At 42.4% G+C, this 12,783-nt stretch overlaps 1 protein-coding gene across 2 annotated transcripts in view; it reads right to left on the minus strand.

The window, feature by feature from the left end:
* AKAP6 (A-kinase anchoring protein 6) overlaps positions 1-12,783 on the minus strand; it is a 410,196-nt gene that overhangs the window by 230,796 nt on the left and 166,617 nt on the right. The window contains exons 5-6 of one of the 2 annotated variants that reach the window (XM_036353461.1): positions 5,044-5,140; positions 3,758-3,921 (exon numbers count right to left, since the gene is read on the minus strand). In XM_036353461.1, coding sequence (XP_036209354.1) covers positions 3,758-3,921; positions 5,044-5,140 — 261 coding nt within the window. Of the gene's footprint in view, positions 1-3,757; positions 3,925-5,043; positions 5,141-12,783 lie in introns of both variants that reach the window. The other variant, XM_036353459.1, reaches the window with a different exon arrangement.

A 12,783-nucleotide genomic window follows, 5' to 3' on the forward strand; every position in this document is an offset into this window, starting at 1 on the left:
TTCTAGCCACATCACGTTTTTTTACACCTCGAATCCTTGCATTTCACCCTGGCCCCTTGCACCCGTCCCCACCCCCCCACACACCCCCACCCCACACCCCCCGCTGCCACCATTTAAAACATAACTCTCCTGCAAATCCTTGATACCCCCAAGTCAGGTTGGTTATTTCCTTCTCTGTGTACACATAGAGCTTTGTACCTACCTCTACTAGAGCACTGATCAGATTATATTATAATTATTTGTCTGTTGTCTCCACAACTAAATATGAAGGCTTGTATTTACCCCGGACTGGCTGTGTGCTGGGCACTGTTCTAAGCACTTTAGATATGTCAGCTCTTTCATGTACATCACAACCCTTTGAGGTAGACATTAGCATTACCTCCACTTTACAAATGAGGAAACTGAGACACCAGGAAGTAAGTCATTTTCCCACAGACACATAGCTAGTGAGCGTGGGAGGTTGAACTCAGGCAGCCTGACTTCAGAGTCTGAGCTTCTCCTATTATTCTTTGTGTTTGCCTAAGGGACTAAGGGTGGTGGTTCATAAACATTAAGCAAATAAAAAGAATGATCATTCTGATTTCTCCATAGTTTCCTAAGCTTAAATTTAGAAACACATTTTCTTTGTCTTAAAATTGATTTCACCTTCTCCCTGGACTGTGGATGAGTTCACTTGTCCAGAGAAAATTCGCGCAGACTGGGGACGAAAAAAACAGTTGGGAGGGAGCAGGCCTGGGGTTTGCTGGCTCTGCCATATCCATGTCTTAAGTCCTCAGCACCTCCCTCAGGTCCTGCATCCGTGACACCTACAACAGCCGCTCCCCATAGCCGCTTTGAGATGTACTGTGTACACAGTGTGACATGAGATGCTTCGGAATAGAAATACCATTAACAAGAAAAACACGAGTCATTCTTTATAAACTGACCTGACTTGAGGAAGACACTTTCACTCTGGGGACATTTCAGATAGAGAAGGTTTTCGTTGTTGTTGTTTGTTTAGCACCCAAATCATTAGGAACTGGATGTGTTTATTTTTCCTCTTAATGTTTAAATTGTTACCTCTTTCGTGTTGTGTCAAAATCCAGGTTGTGGGAGAACCAGGCATCCCTGCAGGAACAGGTCTTTGGAGATGGTGGTTCCCAGGAGCCGTGGAAGGCGATTCTGGGGCTGCGCCCAGGAGGTGCTGGCCCACCTAAGGCAGGGCCCGGGCAGGCGGTCCTCTTTCTGAGAAATGCTGGTATTGTCTCGCTGTTGATAATACATACTTTCTCCTCATTGGGTTATCGTCTTTATTCCATCTCAGTACTTCCCTCCAAAAGGAGCTAATTTTAAAGTGTCAGATTCAAATTGGCCCTGGTGGACAGAGCTATTCATTTCAACCCGGGTCCTTTACAAATTTAGGTGCTCGCACCACCTCCGTCAGCAGTTCCACTTCAGCGCCCCCTCGCTGCACTCTACACCACAGCCAAGAACACGTTTTTTTATGCTGGAAATCAGTGATGTCCTTCCCCCCAAAAGCCCTTGCCCTCTGCAGACCCTGCACCTCCTCCCTCTCCTAATCACACTGGCCTGCTCACATTGGGCTGTCTCTCTGACAGAGGCCTTCCAGGGTATCCTCATCAAAATCACTGCTCCCAGCCCAAGGTCTGGGTGCTCCCTTTTCCCTCACAGCACATCACAGTCTAATAAGGCAAGGTTATTCGATTTAAGTCTGTATCACCACTTCGCCCTCAGCCCCACCAGACCGGCACTGAGGCGGCCCATCACCCTGCCCTCCCCTGTGCATTGCCCGCGAGAGGCAGTGCTCCAGGAGGCGATGGAAACGGACTCTGCGGCCAAAGCCTTCCGATCCAAATCCCAGCCCTGCTACTTAGCACCTGTGTGATCTTAGGCAGGTTACTCAACTTCTCTGGGCCTCTGTTTTCTCCATAAAAGGTTTACCTTAGAGGCTTGTGTGAGAATTAAACGAGAGAATGCACAGGAGTGCTATAGGACAGTGTTTGGCATGCGGAAGGCTTTTAAAAAGTAAGCACTCAGTATATTTTTGTTAAATAAGTAAAACATAATAGAGTTTTGCCCTAGCTCGTTTGGCTCAGTGGGATAGAGCGTTGGCCTGTGGACTGAAGGGTGCCAGTTCGATTCCAGTCAAGGGCACATGCCCGGGTTGTGGGCTTGATCCCCAGTAGGGGGCGTGCAGGAGGCAGCCAATCAATGATTCTCTCTCATCATTGATGTTTCTCTCTCTCTCTCCCTGTCCCTTCCTCTCTGAAATCAATAAAAATATATTAAAAACATAATGGAGTTTTTCGTTGTGCCCTGTCTCCTCACCACTGCCCAGTGGAAGCATCCGTCCAGTCGAGAGTTCTCCCTGCAGCCTGTGCCCTGAAGGGGCTCCTCCCCTTCTGCCCCAGGAGTCCGCAGACTCCACTCTCCCTGCGGGATAATTAGCTCCAGCTTCGATGCTTTCATCACATCACTTCCTAGAAATGTGTGCTCATGAGCCACACCACCCCTCTTCCTTCTTCAGGTATTTCCTGAAATGTGACCTCCTCCGGGGAACCTTCTTCAAGAGGAACTGAGCTCATCATTCTATCTGTTTCCAACAAATAAGTTAAAGGTTGTTGTTTGAGGTTCCAAAGCTATAAATTGTCTGAACTTTCCACTGGACAAATGGTCTTGCCGTCTCAGGGCAGGCTGGGTTTCTCCTCTGCCTGCACTTAAGAATGAGAGTCTAAGAGGGCAAAGGGTTTGTTTAACTCGCCCGGTACACATTTAGCACAGTGCCAACCGGCATGGATGCTGAGTAAATGATTGGATGACGATTTAATTAATGACTTTGTCCATGCCAGGAATAAAACCCTGAACCCTTAAATCTGTTTCCCCTGTGTTACAATATGTTCTGATGCTGAGTCTGTTATGAAACTGGTTTTCTGCATTTACTTTCACAAAAGAACAAATACAAAAGAAGAGAGAAATTACATGAAAATGTCAAATTAATAAAATTACTTTCTACATCAAGAGTCAAAAATACCTTTAGAACATGGTATTAAAAGGTGCCTCATAAAAATAAAATAAAACAAAATAAAGTTTAATTGCATATGCTTGAAGAGTTATTTTGTAATTCTGAAATGGATAACCAAAACATGTCAATACTCGATTTTAAAGTACTTGTTGTATTCGGTGCATGTGCCATTATGGAGAACTTACACTCAGAGCAGAAAGATTTGTAGCAAAGCATATGACCTTCTTCCCACTACAATGACCATCCCCTAATTAGGCAATGCATCTGATAGTCATTAACAGGAATGAGATAATGAATCACTTTCTCTCTTCTTTGTTAATTTGCTGTAACCAAGCGGCTAATGGATGTCAGAGCTGAGTGATTGCACTGATTATAGTGATTTATAGTTGCAACAAAACAATTTAAAACCGTTCTGATTATTCATGTTTAAGATGCTTTATGTTTTGTTTACTAAATGTTTTATGTCCCCCTTCCTCCTACCCCTAAAGTGCTGTCTCCTCCTACCCTGGCACTTTCCACAAAAAGACCTGCTCCTAGAAAACCTGGAAGTTGTGGGCTTTTTTTACTGTTTAAAGCCATTTCATTTTGTTTACATACATCGCTCTCTATATATAGATATATAAAGTGTACACAATAGGAAAGAAAAGCCTTAGGGCTGGAGAGAAAACTTCAGTGGTGCCTCGTTCAAAAGAAAACAGAAATAAGAGGAAATAAGGCAAACTTCAAGCTACTTACCTTGGGGCTTCCAGTCCCTTCCACACCCTCCACAGACACATCAGTGGCCAGAATCTCGGCTTTGATGGTATCCAGAGCCCTGAGAATCCAGCTGTGCTGCCGTTTGATTTGCCTCTGCAGCTCCTTCCACTGACTCGCAATCATCCGCAGCATGTCCTTTAGTCCTTCTCCAAAGGAAGGGGAGAGCACAAGTCACGGACTTGACTGCACTTGTACCCTATTATTCTTTATTTAGTAAATTAGGTGGTTTAACAATAAACGTCATTTTTAATGACCATTACCCTCACCTGCCATATTAGCATTTGTCACTCGGAATAGAGACTGGGAATTTTTGACTTGACATAAGGCATAAGGACACAAAAATTGTAATACAATATTGTTTGGGATTGACTGGGATTCAGTACATGGACTAAAAAATTGCATGTGGAACAAAGATCACAATATATAACAATTATTAATTATAGCTTCACATTCCTAATAAAAGGTCCTGAGTGTATCTGTGTGGAGATGTAATAATGATCAGAAAGATGTATGGAAATAGGTAAAGTTAATTCGATGAGAAATACAGTAAATGGGCCAGAATTAAGAAAGCAGTCTTTAGCATTAGCACATCCGATTAATGCTGCTCTTTTCTTATTTAGCTGTGGTAAGCTCAAAGCCAGAGCCAAATTGTAATTCATCCTGTCTTACGGTCTTTTACGACCAGGATAAGTACAACCAAATGACAAAACTATTTTTTATTTATAATCTGTTCCTCATGAATACATTAAAACCGGGGTAAGAACTGGTATAAGGCCAAAACTCTGCTAACACAATGACCAACAAGGAACATGCAAGACGTTCCTGTGTGTGAATTGGCAGGGAAATAATCAGATATCTCTAGCCTGCCAGCTTTGTATCTGTAATGATATCTATGAGTATCTCAATGCATATGCATCATAACTAAATGCACAATTCTCATTCATTATCTTAAAGTTATTTCCAGAGCACCTACATCAAAAAGCATGTCAATGTGAAGTTTTCAGGAATGTGATTTCAACTGAAACTCAGGCGAACAGCGAGCCCAAAATACAATGAACAGACCATTTGGAGGCAGTATTTCATCTTGTAAGTATCACCGCATTGTGTGCAGTATATGAAACATTTATAAATCCTGAAGGTCAATCTGATAATGTAAATATTAATAATACATAAGGAGGTGAATATATGCAGTAATTTACAGCAATGCTTCTTCATTCTTAATAGTCCGGAGACATAAAGACTTGCCATATTTCAGGAGGATTTACCTGCTTTGTGAGATGCAATGAGCTCAAGAAGCTGGTGTCCTTCCTCCTCCACAGCTTCCTTGAGAGCACAATGACTGTCTACATTCAGCTTAAAGCTCTGTAAGGACAGAGATGAGCATCAGATCCTGGCAGGGCAGTTTACATAAAACATCCCTACAAAATGACTTGCTGCTTTTTATCAGCAACTACAGAGTCCAAGTTACTCAATAGACAAACTAATTTGCAATACTAAAAGCTATTGATATTTGGGATATGGGCTCAGACTGTTTCCATTAGATTAGCAGAGTGCATCTGTTTGGAAACAGCTGACAAATCTAGAAGTTCATTGGGTCTTTACGAAAAGTCACATCCCATATAGGCTATATCAAGGGTGGCAGTATTCTACAAAATACACTGAATTCCTACTAGCACATATGAATTCCTTTTTTCACTTATTAAAAATGTTAGTAATAGCACTACTTATGAAACCATAAAAATTTGGCAGCATAAATTTATTAGCTTTCTGTGCACATATATAACTCCTTTAATATAGTAGATATTCAGCTATTTCTCAGATATCATGCGAACCATAGTGTATGGGGGTGGGTTTGGGTGCTATAGTGAGGAGGTGAATGCTTTTCATATCTTTGATTTTTAAATGTTTATTTCTTACAATGTGATACTGCTTTATAAATGAATAAATCAGGCATACCAGGGGCGTGATAGTCATCCAACCAAGAAAACCTGATGTCATGGCTGAATTCCAACTCAGAGCCACTTCGTTCAGGCAGCCTTCCCTAACCCTTACACGGAGATAATTACCCCCTCTCTCTGTTACCTCTGCTCTTTATTCCTGCTTCTATTGTAGACTTTGTCAGACTGTATTCTCTTTTATTTCTGTACTTGGCTACCAAATTATAAGCAATTTGAAAGACTTGCCAGTTTCATATTTATCTCCAACTCACGTCACATATGAAATGTTTGATAAATGTTTGTGGGAATAATGGATATCTGCTGAACTGTGTGAGTAGCACTCTGTGAAGGTGAAGGTTTCAATTTCAATATTTCAAGAAACACAGATGGTTTTCCAAATATTTTTCCATCTCTGGAATGTTATGAGGTTCCAACCACAGGAGGTCCAATAGAAAGTAATTATAGTAACCAATCTGTTCAATCAATGGTTAGTCTTCAGGATAAAAATGTACTCCTTCACTTGACTAATTGGAATGAGCAAGGATTCTGAAATATTGCATGCCAAATTCTGGCTTCTCTGTGATAGGGCTCCAAAATATACAACATATTTTGCTCTCACTAAACACTGAGCCATAGCTGTGTGCATTGCACTGAACTTAGTATTAAGAATATTTGCAGAAGTTCAAGATGGTACAGTCCCAGTTGAAATAAAATTTGGACAAAAGAGGTTAAACAACCCTAAATTGTGAAGTTGGGTATTCATTCATTTATAAGCTATGTATTGCTCCTATTCTGTATACCGTGGCGGGTAATAGCAATTGAGCAGATACAAAACATGGCCTCTGACATCAAAGGGCACCTGCCGTGTTACAGGAGAAGGATGTGTAGTGGTGAATCTGGGCTCTCCTGTTTTTAGTGGGAAAAGAGGGTCTTTTTAAAGCTCAGAAGAAAAAGAGCATCAAAAATCAGTCCTAACCTGTTTGGCTCAGTGGATAGAGCGTTGTCCTGCGGACTGAAGGGTCCCAGATTCGATTCTGGTCAAGGGCATGAACCTTGGTTGCAGGCACATCCCCAGTGGGGGGGGGGGGGTGTTCAAGAGGCAGCTGATCGATGTTTGTCTCTCATCGATGTTTCTAACTCTTTATCCCTCTCCCTTCCTCTCTGTAAAATCAATAAAATATATATTTTTTTAAAATCAAAAGAAGTTGCAAATGAAGGAGATAGGGCTAGGCAGATCAGGCCTTGAAGTATAAAAATACAAATTTTGGCTAAAAAAAAAAAAACTGACTCAAAAATTCATCTAACCAGAGGCATCAGAAATAGCAAAGTTTCAGACAAATATGACAGAAAGAGATAGTATTGGGTTTCCCCAAGGGTTGTTCACTATTTCTTGTATTTTCCTCTTTCTGTTACAGGTACTTGGTTGAAGAAAATAAAGTATGGCAATGTATGGGAAGCCTGATGCTTCTGGTCAATCCATAGCATATAATACCTATGAAAAATTAAGTATCTATTGTTTTATCACTAAAGCATGGCTGCATTTATTTTTTGCCCCTGCAGTGGAAAGACCCAGCTCTGATGTAGGGCCATGCAGAATGAGGTACATGTGCATCTCAGGGAGAAGGGACAGGAAAAAGAAAACCCTGGAGACCCACTCCATGGTGCCAAAATCTAGGAAGAAACCTATTCTAGATATTTCCTCATGACTGTAAAGTTAGCTTGTGCTGGTGATCATGAGCTTGGGAAGGGGTGTGTCAGGCCCTTGTCTCAGGGGAGAACAGAACATAAGGACCTGTGAGATGGTTGGATAATTTGACATAATCCAGGCCAAGAGTAAAGACTATTTGCAGCTGGATCTGATTCTGCCTCAAGATGATATGGAAGTGCTTGATTAAGAAATTGGAAAAGATGAGGTATTCATTATTAGAAAAAGATAAGCTGATAAGCTTGATGCTGTAGAAAAGAACCATTTAATATAACTATTACCCAAATGGGACAATATTGCTTGATTTTCAGGTGCACCCATTAACTATTAATGTTATCAGCTAAGGAATTCACAATGGGCCTCTGAGAAGGCAGCCAAGCAGGCACATTAACAAAATTGTCAATGAAATTTCTGGCAGCTAAAGGATTCTATAATAAGCTCTCCCTATTCTACCCCCACCTCTTCCCTAGGGAAGGAAGCTTAGACAAAAGGGTTTTCTTTTTATTTGCCATGAACTTGACACTTGGACATATTTCCATTCTTGTGCTTCTAACACATTTCCTCATCGATGCCTCATGGCATATAGTCCCTCTGAAACACCCATAGCACTCCCTGAGAACTCAGGCCATTTTCTGGAGATTTAATTTACAGCGACAACATTGCCATAGACAGAAACCACAGACCTATGTCACTGATGATGTGAAATTCCATAAATATGAGTAAACTGGGTCCTGTGGGACACCACATCTTTTTTGGTATCTTTACAGCAGCATGTAAGTGAATGTCTAGAAGAGAAAGATAAGGAGATGGAAAATACAGTGACTGAGACAAAGGACTAGATTATCAACAAGATGGCCCATCTGTGGTTGACCAATGGATATTTCCATTACCGCAGCCTAGCCTCGCCAGCTTGTCCAGATCTGGCTACTTACTCCTTGGCAGGATCCAAATTGTGGTAAGCTTACTGATTGTACTTGGATCATGACCAAACCTTACAAAGCAGATAAATCCTATTCCATTCAAATTTCTGCAGAGCCCAGTTTGATGGAAGGGTGGAGGTCATGTGGAGATGAAATGAAACCAAGGACATGTATGCCTCGATGGACAAAACTAGGACAAATGTGAAGAATAATTCTCATGAGGGATCATAACAGATACGGACATCCTGGCACAGGAAGTAGTGGGAATGAGCATAATCACATTCAGAGGCTTAAAGATGCAAAGTGGTCCAGTCTTAGCAGCGCCATATCACAAACACAGACTGTCAGCCATCCCCATGGAACACTGCTAGTATCTGCTGGCTCCACTGAGGTCCCTGTGCTTTATAATGTTTGTGAACAGAAAGGCTAAAAAGAGTTATTGAGGCTTTTTAAGCTTTTTTTAAAAAAAGCATGGATTAATACCATAGCTATTTTTTGAGCAGTCTCTGCCAGGCCTATAGATACAAAGTTAATACAAAACCTTGGTACATGCAGCCTGTAGTCTGTTGGGTAAAATAAGAGAGCAAGTAGCCTCATAGGACCCAGCAAAGAGCAAATTTGGTATATAATAGAGAGCGGTGGGGCCTTAAGCAAACTGAACAATGATATGCTCTGCCTAATGAGATTTAATTTTTTTTTAAATTAATGTATGATGCTGGCCAAGTAAAAACAAGACTGTGGGCTACATGTGAGTGTGGTAAGTGCTGGGCAGGTGCTGTGGGAGCCCATTGGCATGCAGGCCCGGAGGCGGCCTTCGCTGTAGCAGGAGTCAGGGGCCCCCAGCAGCTCGGTGAGACTGGGGCAGGTGCAAGCGGGGCAGGTGGAGCTGCGGCTACTCAACTCAAAGAGCCATGAAGGAAGATACAGCAGTATGGGTGAGTGACTGATGCAGGTCTGTATTCTAGAAAAATCTCTCCGTGTAGAGTTGATTTTAAAAGGCAGGCTGGGGACAAGGAGGCCAGTTAGGAGAGTGCTATGGTAATATAGGCCAGATGTTTCTGCATGCTCATATTTTTTTTAATTAAAAAAAGATATGCTTTCTCTTCTAAATGAATGGAAGAAGGAAAAATGGAGACAATCTTTTGTCTTTTTAAGCTTTCTTCAGTGCACGAGAGCAGCATGTGCCAGATCTTAGCTCTTTGGCTGTTCTGATGATAAATACCAGAGGTTATTAGTCAGGAGTCTCCAAAAGTGAAAGACATATTGAACTGATGAACTTTTACTCCCACTGTCATTTTACAGAGACAGTATATATGCTGATGAATAAGGCACTTGATGACACTTCTTCTTCGCACAAAAGATTTTTACTACCCCAGGAAAATGAAAACTTGCTTTTTTACATGGGGGGAGGAAGAATGTATGTTTGATCAGAAAAGCACAGGATTGAAGTCACCTGCTACCTGTCTCAGGCCACCCCCGCGGAGGCTCCCCTCTGAGCTGTGCCCTGCACCCTCCTGAATCCCAGGGGCTCCGGATAGGAAAGGAAGTCATGAACCCAGGTCCCCGTGCCACACCTGGCAGTCTCTCCCTCCTCTCCCCAATGCCATCTGTAGAGGATGGTCAGAGGGTACTCAAAATATAAAATGCCACCTTACAAATGCCATATGTGCCAGGAATTGAAAGATTTTTATTAGTAAAGATTTCTTTGTTTACTAAGACTTGATAAGACATATAGCCATTAAAATGCAGACTATAAAAGCACATGAGAAATACATAGAATATATTAAAAGTCAAAAATATGAAGTCTCAGTTGTATCTCTGATAAAATTATAGCTATGCAAATGAATGGTCCCAGTGTGTAAAAAAAGAAGACTGTAGGGAAATACAACAAAATGTTAACTTTAATTGTGCATGGTAGACTTGGAGTTAACAAAGTCTTGTCTAATGGAGTGAGTTCTCAGTGCTTTAACTTTCTGAAACTGTCTACCTCCCAGGTTGTTGTAAGAATTAGAGACAATGATTGTAAAACATGGAAGCAGTGTCTGGCAATGAGTTGGCCTAAACAAAAATCATTACGAACTTTTCAATTCATTTTCTCCATTTTCCAAATGTTCTATGTAGTAAATGGGACTACATGGCATTTTTAGGTGACAAGTGGCACTTATGGTGGAGGCTCCCTGAACTCAATGCGGATACCCGGTCCTCTTTGGCTCTGTGGCACTGCCCGTCCCCGGGCCTGCCCACAGGAGGCACCAAAGCCTGGAAGCTATTATCGGAGATTTAGGGGAGAGGCAGCACAGACTGAGATGCTGATGATCGGGGTCTTCCTTTTGCTTTAAGTGTGTGCCCTGAACACATCCTCTAGCCTTTCTAGGCTTCTGTTTCCTCACCTACAATCCAGGCATTTGGACTCAATCTTTAGCAGTCCTTGGATGCTTTGATTTTCTCTTAAGCCAGGCTATTAAGGATAGGTGGCTTGGGAGAATTTTTATTTATTCTGAACCAGAAAATTTTCAAAGGCAGAAGAATCCCAAAGGCCATCTCACCATTCATCTACCCCAGGGCAGCTCTGTCTCTCAACAATCCCAGGCAGATGTGTTCATTCTATTTTTAACTATCTCCACATAAGTGTTTTCTGACTTCTCATCCTAAATCCACAACATTTCTTCCCAGGAATGTGAAAGCTCTGTGAAGAGCGGTATGAGCTTCCCTCTGCTTCTAATTCTTTTGCCAAGTCATCTCTCCAGCGTAGGAGTTGGAAGTCAAAAACAGTGTAAGACTATGCCAACAAAATCCACACATCTGATCAATCAATCACCAAGCCCTGCCAATGTATCTCTCCATTCTCACCCCTCCACACTGACTAACATTGCCACAGATTTAGGACCTCATCCCTTGCCAGGTTGACTTTGGCAGCCTCCAGTCATGACCCCTCAAACTACATTTACTCCTTATTTGTGACAAGCCTATGACAGTACAGATATTGTCCTTGGTTGGCAGAATGTAGCATGAACATGATAAATACAGTCCCTGACCTCACAGGACTCACAGTCCAATGGGTAGGTGGGGGTGTTCATTTTATAAACAGGGAGTTCCAGTGGACTGTGTCAAGGGGCTACGGCATGGTGCAGGGTGATGGTGACAACCATGGGCTCTGGAGATGGATATCCTGGATGCAAATCCTGGCTCCTCCATCACCCATCATGCAACTTTGAGAAACTGCTGAATATTCAGTTTTTTCCTCTATAAAAAGGGGAAATGCTGGTATCAGCTTCATAGGGCTGCTGTGAGGATGAAATGCCTTGATATTTGTAGAACAGAGCCTGTCATATCGTAATAGCCCAATAAAGACAGTTAGTACACAGAATGGTCTGTCTATAGAACAACTCTGAAAAGGATGCTCCTCTTCTTAAAGGCTCCCAGGGCTTCCCAAGGATGAAGAATAAGGTCCAGCCTCTAGCATGACCTATGGGGCTCTCTACGACCCCAGCCAAGTCTACTCCTCAGGCCCCATGTCTGCCTTGAAGTGTGTCTGAACTGCTTCAAGTTTCTGGCTCACATCAGCCATCCTGCTCCTCCAAGATTCTGTTCCTCCAGCACCTCTGCCTGTAAAGCCCTTCTCCCCTACCCCTGGCTCAGCCCTACATTTTCTCTTTCTTTCTTTTTTTATCCTCGCCTGAGGTTATGTTTTTCTTGATTTTTAGAGAGAGAGCAAGGGAGAGAGAGAGAAAGAGAGAAAGAGAGAGAGAGAGAGAGAGAGAGAGAGAGAGAGAGAGAGAGAGAAAGAGAGAGAGAGAGAGAGAGACATAGATGTGAGAAACATCAATTACTTGTCTCTCATATGCGCCCCAATTAGGGATCAAACCTGCAAAGTAGGTATGTGCCCTGGCCGGGAATTGAACCTGCCACCTTTTGGTGTATGGCACAAAGCTCCAACCAACTGAGCCACCCAGCCAGGGCAGCCCTGCTTCGTTCTTTAGAATTCATCTCAGGTGTCAGCCACTCTAGCAGGTTTTCCCTGACCATCTTCCATCATCCAAGTTTCCCCTCCTCAGCGTCCACAATACCTCATAGAGCTCACACCTCTACTTTCTAAACTGTTGTGTCACTATTGATGATGTGTCTGCATGCCACCCATGGGTTCCTTGAGAGTAGAACTATTCACTCGTTATTGTATTCTTAGTGCCTGGGACAGTCCCTGGTGCACAGCACACACCTAACAAACATTTAGGGAACAAATGAACAGAGATTCATTCCCAAAACCTTCCATGGAGCTTTCAAACTGCCCATGGTGCAATCACTGTTCCCTTGGAGGTAGTTGATAAATGTCCCCAAATTTTACTCAGTGAACACCATGTAAATGAGCTGTCATGTTCCTTCACTTACAAAATTACCTGCCAATTACACTTAGATGATCCTGGTGTAATTGCCATATAAACTGTA

The sequence above is a fragment of the Myotis myotis genome, unplaced genomic scaffold (genome assembly GCF_014108235.1).
Source record: "Myotis myotis isolate mMyoMyo1 unplaced genomic scaffold, mMyoMyo1.p scaffold_m19_p_1, whole genome shotgun sequence".
NCBI lineage: Eukaryota > Metazoa > Chordata > Mammalia > Chiroptera > Vespertilionidae > Myotis > Myotis myotis.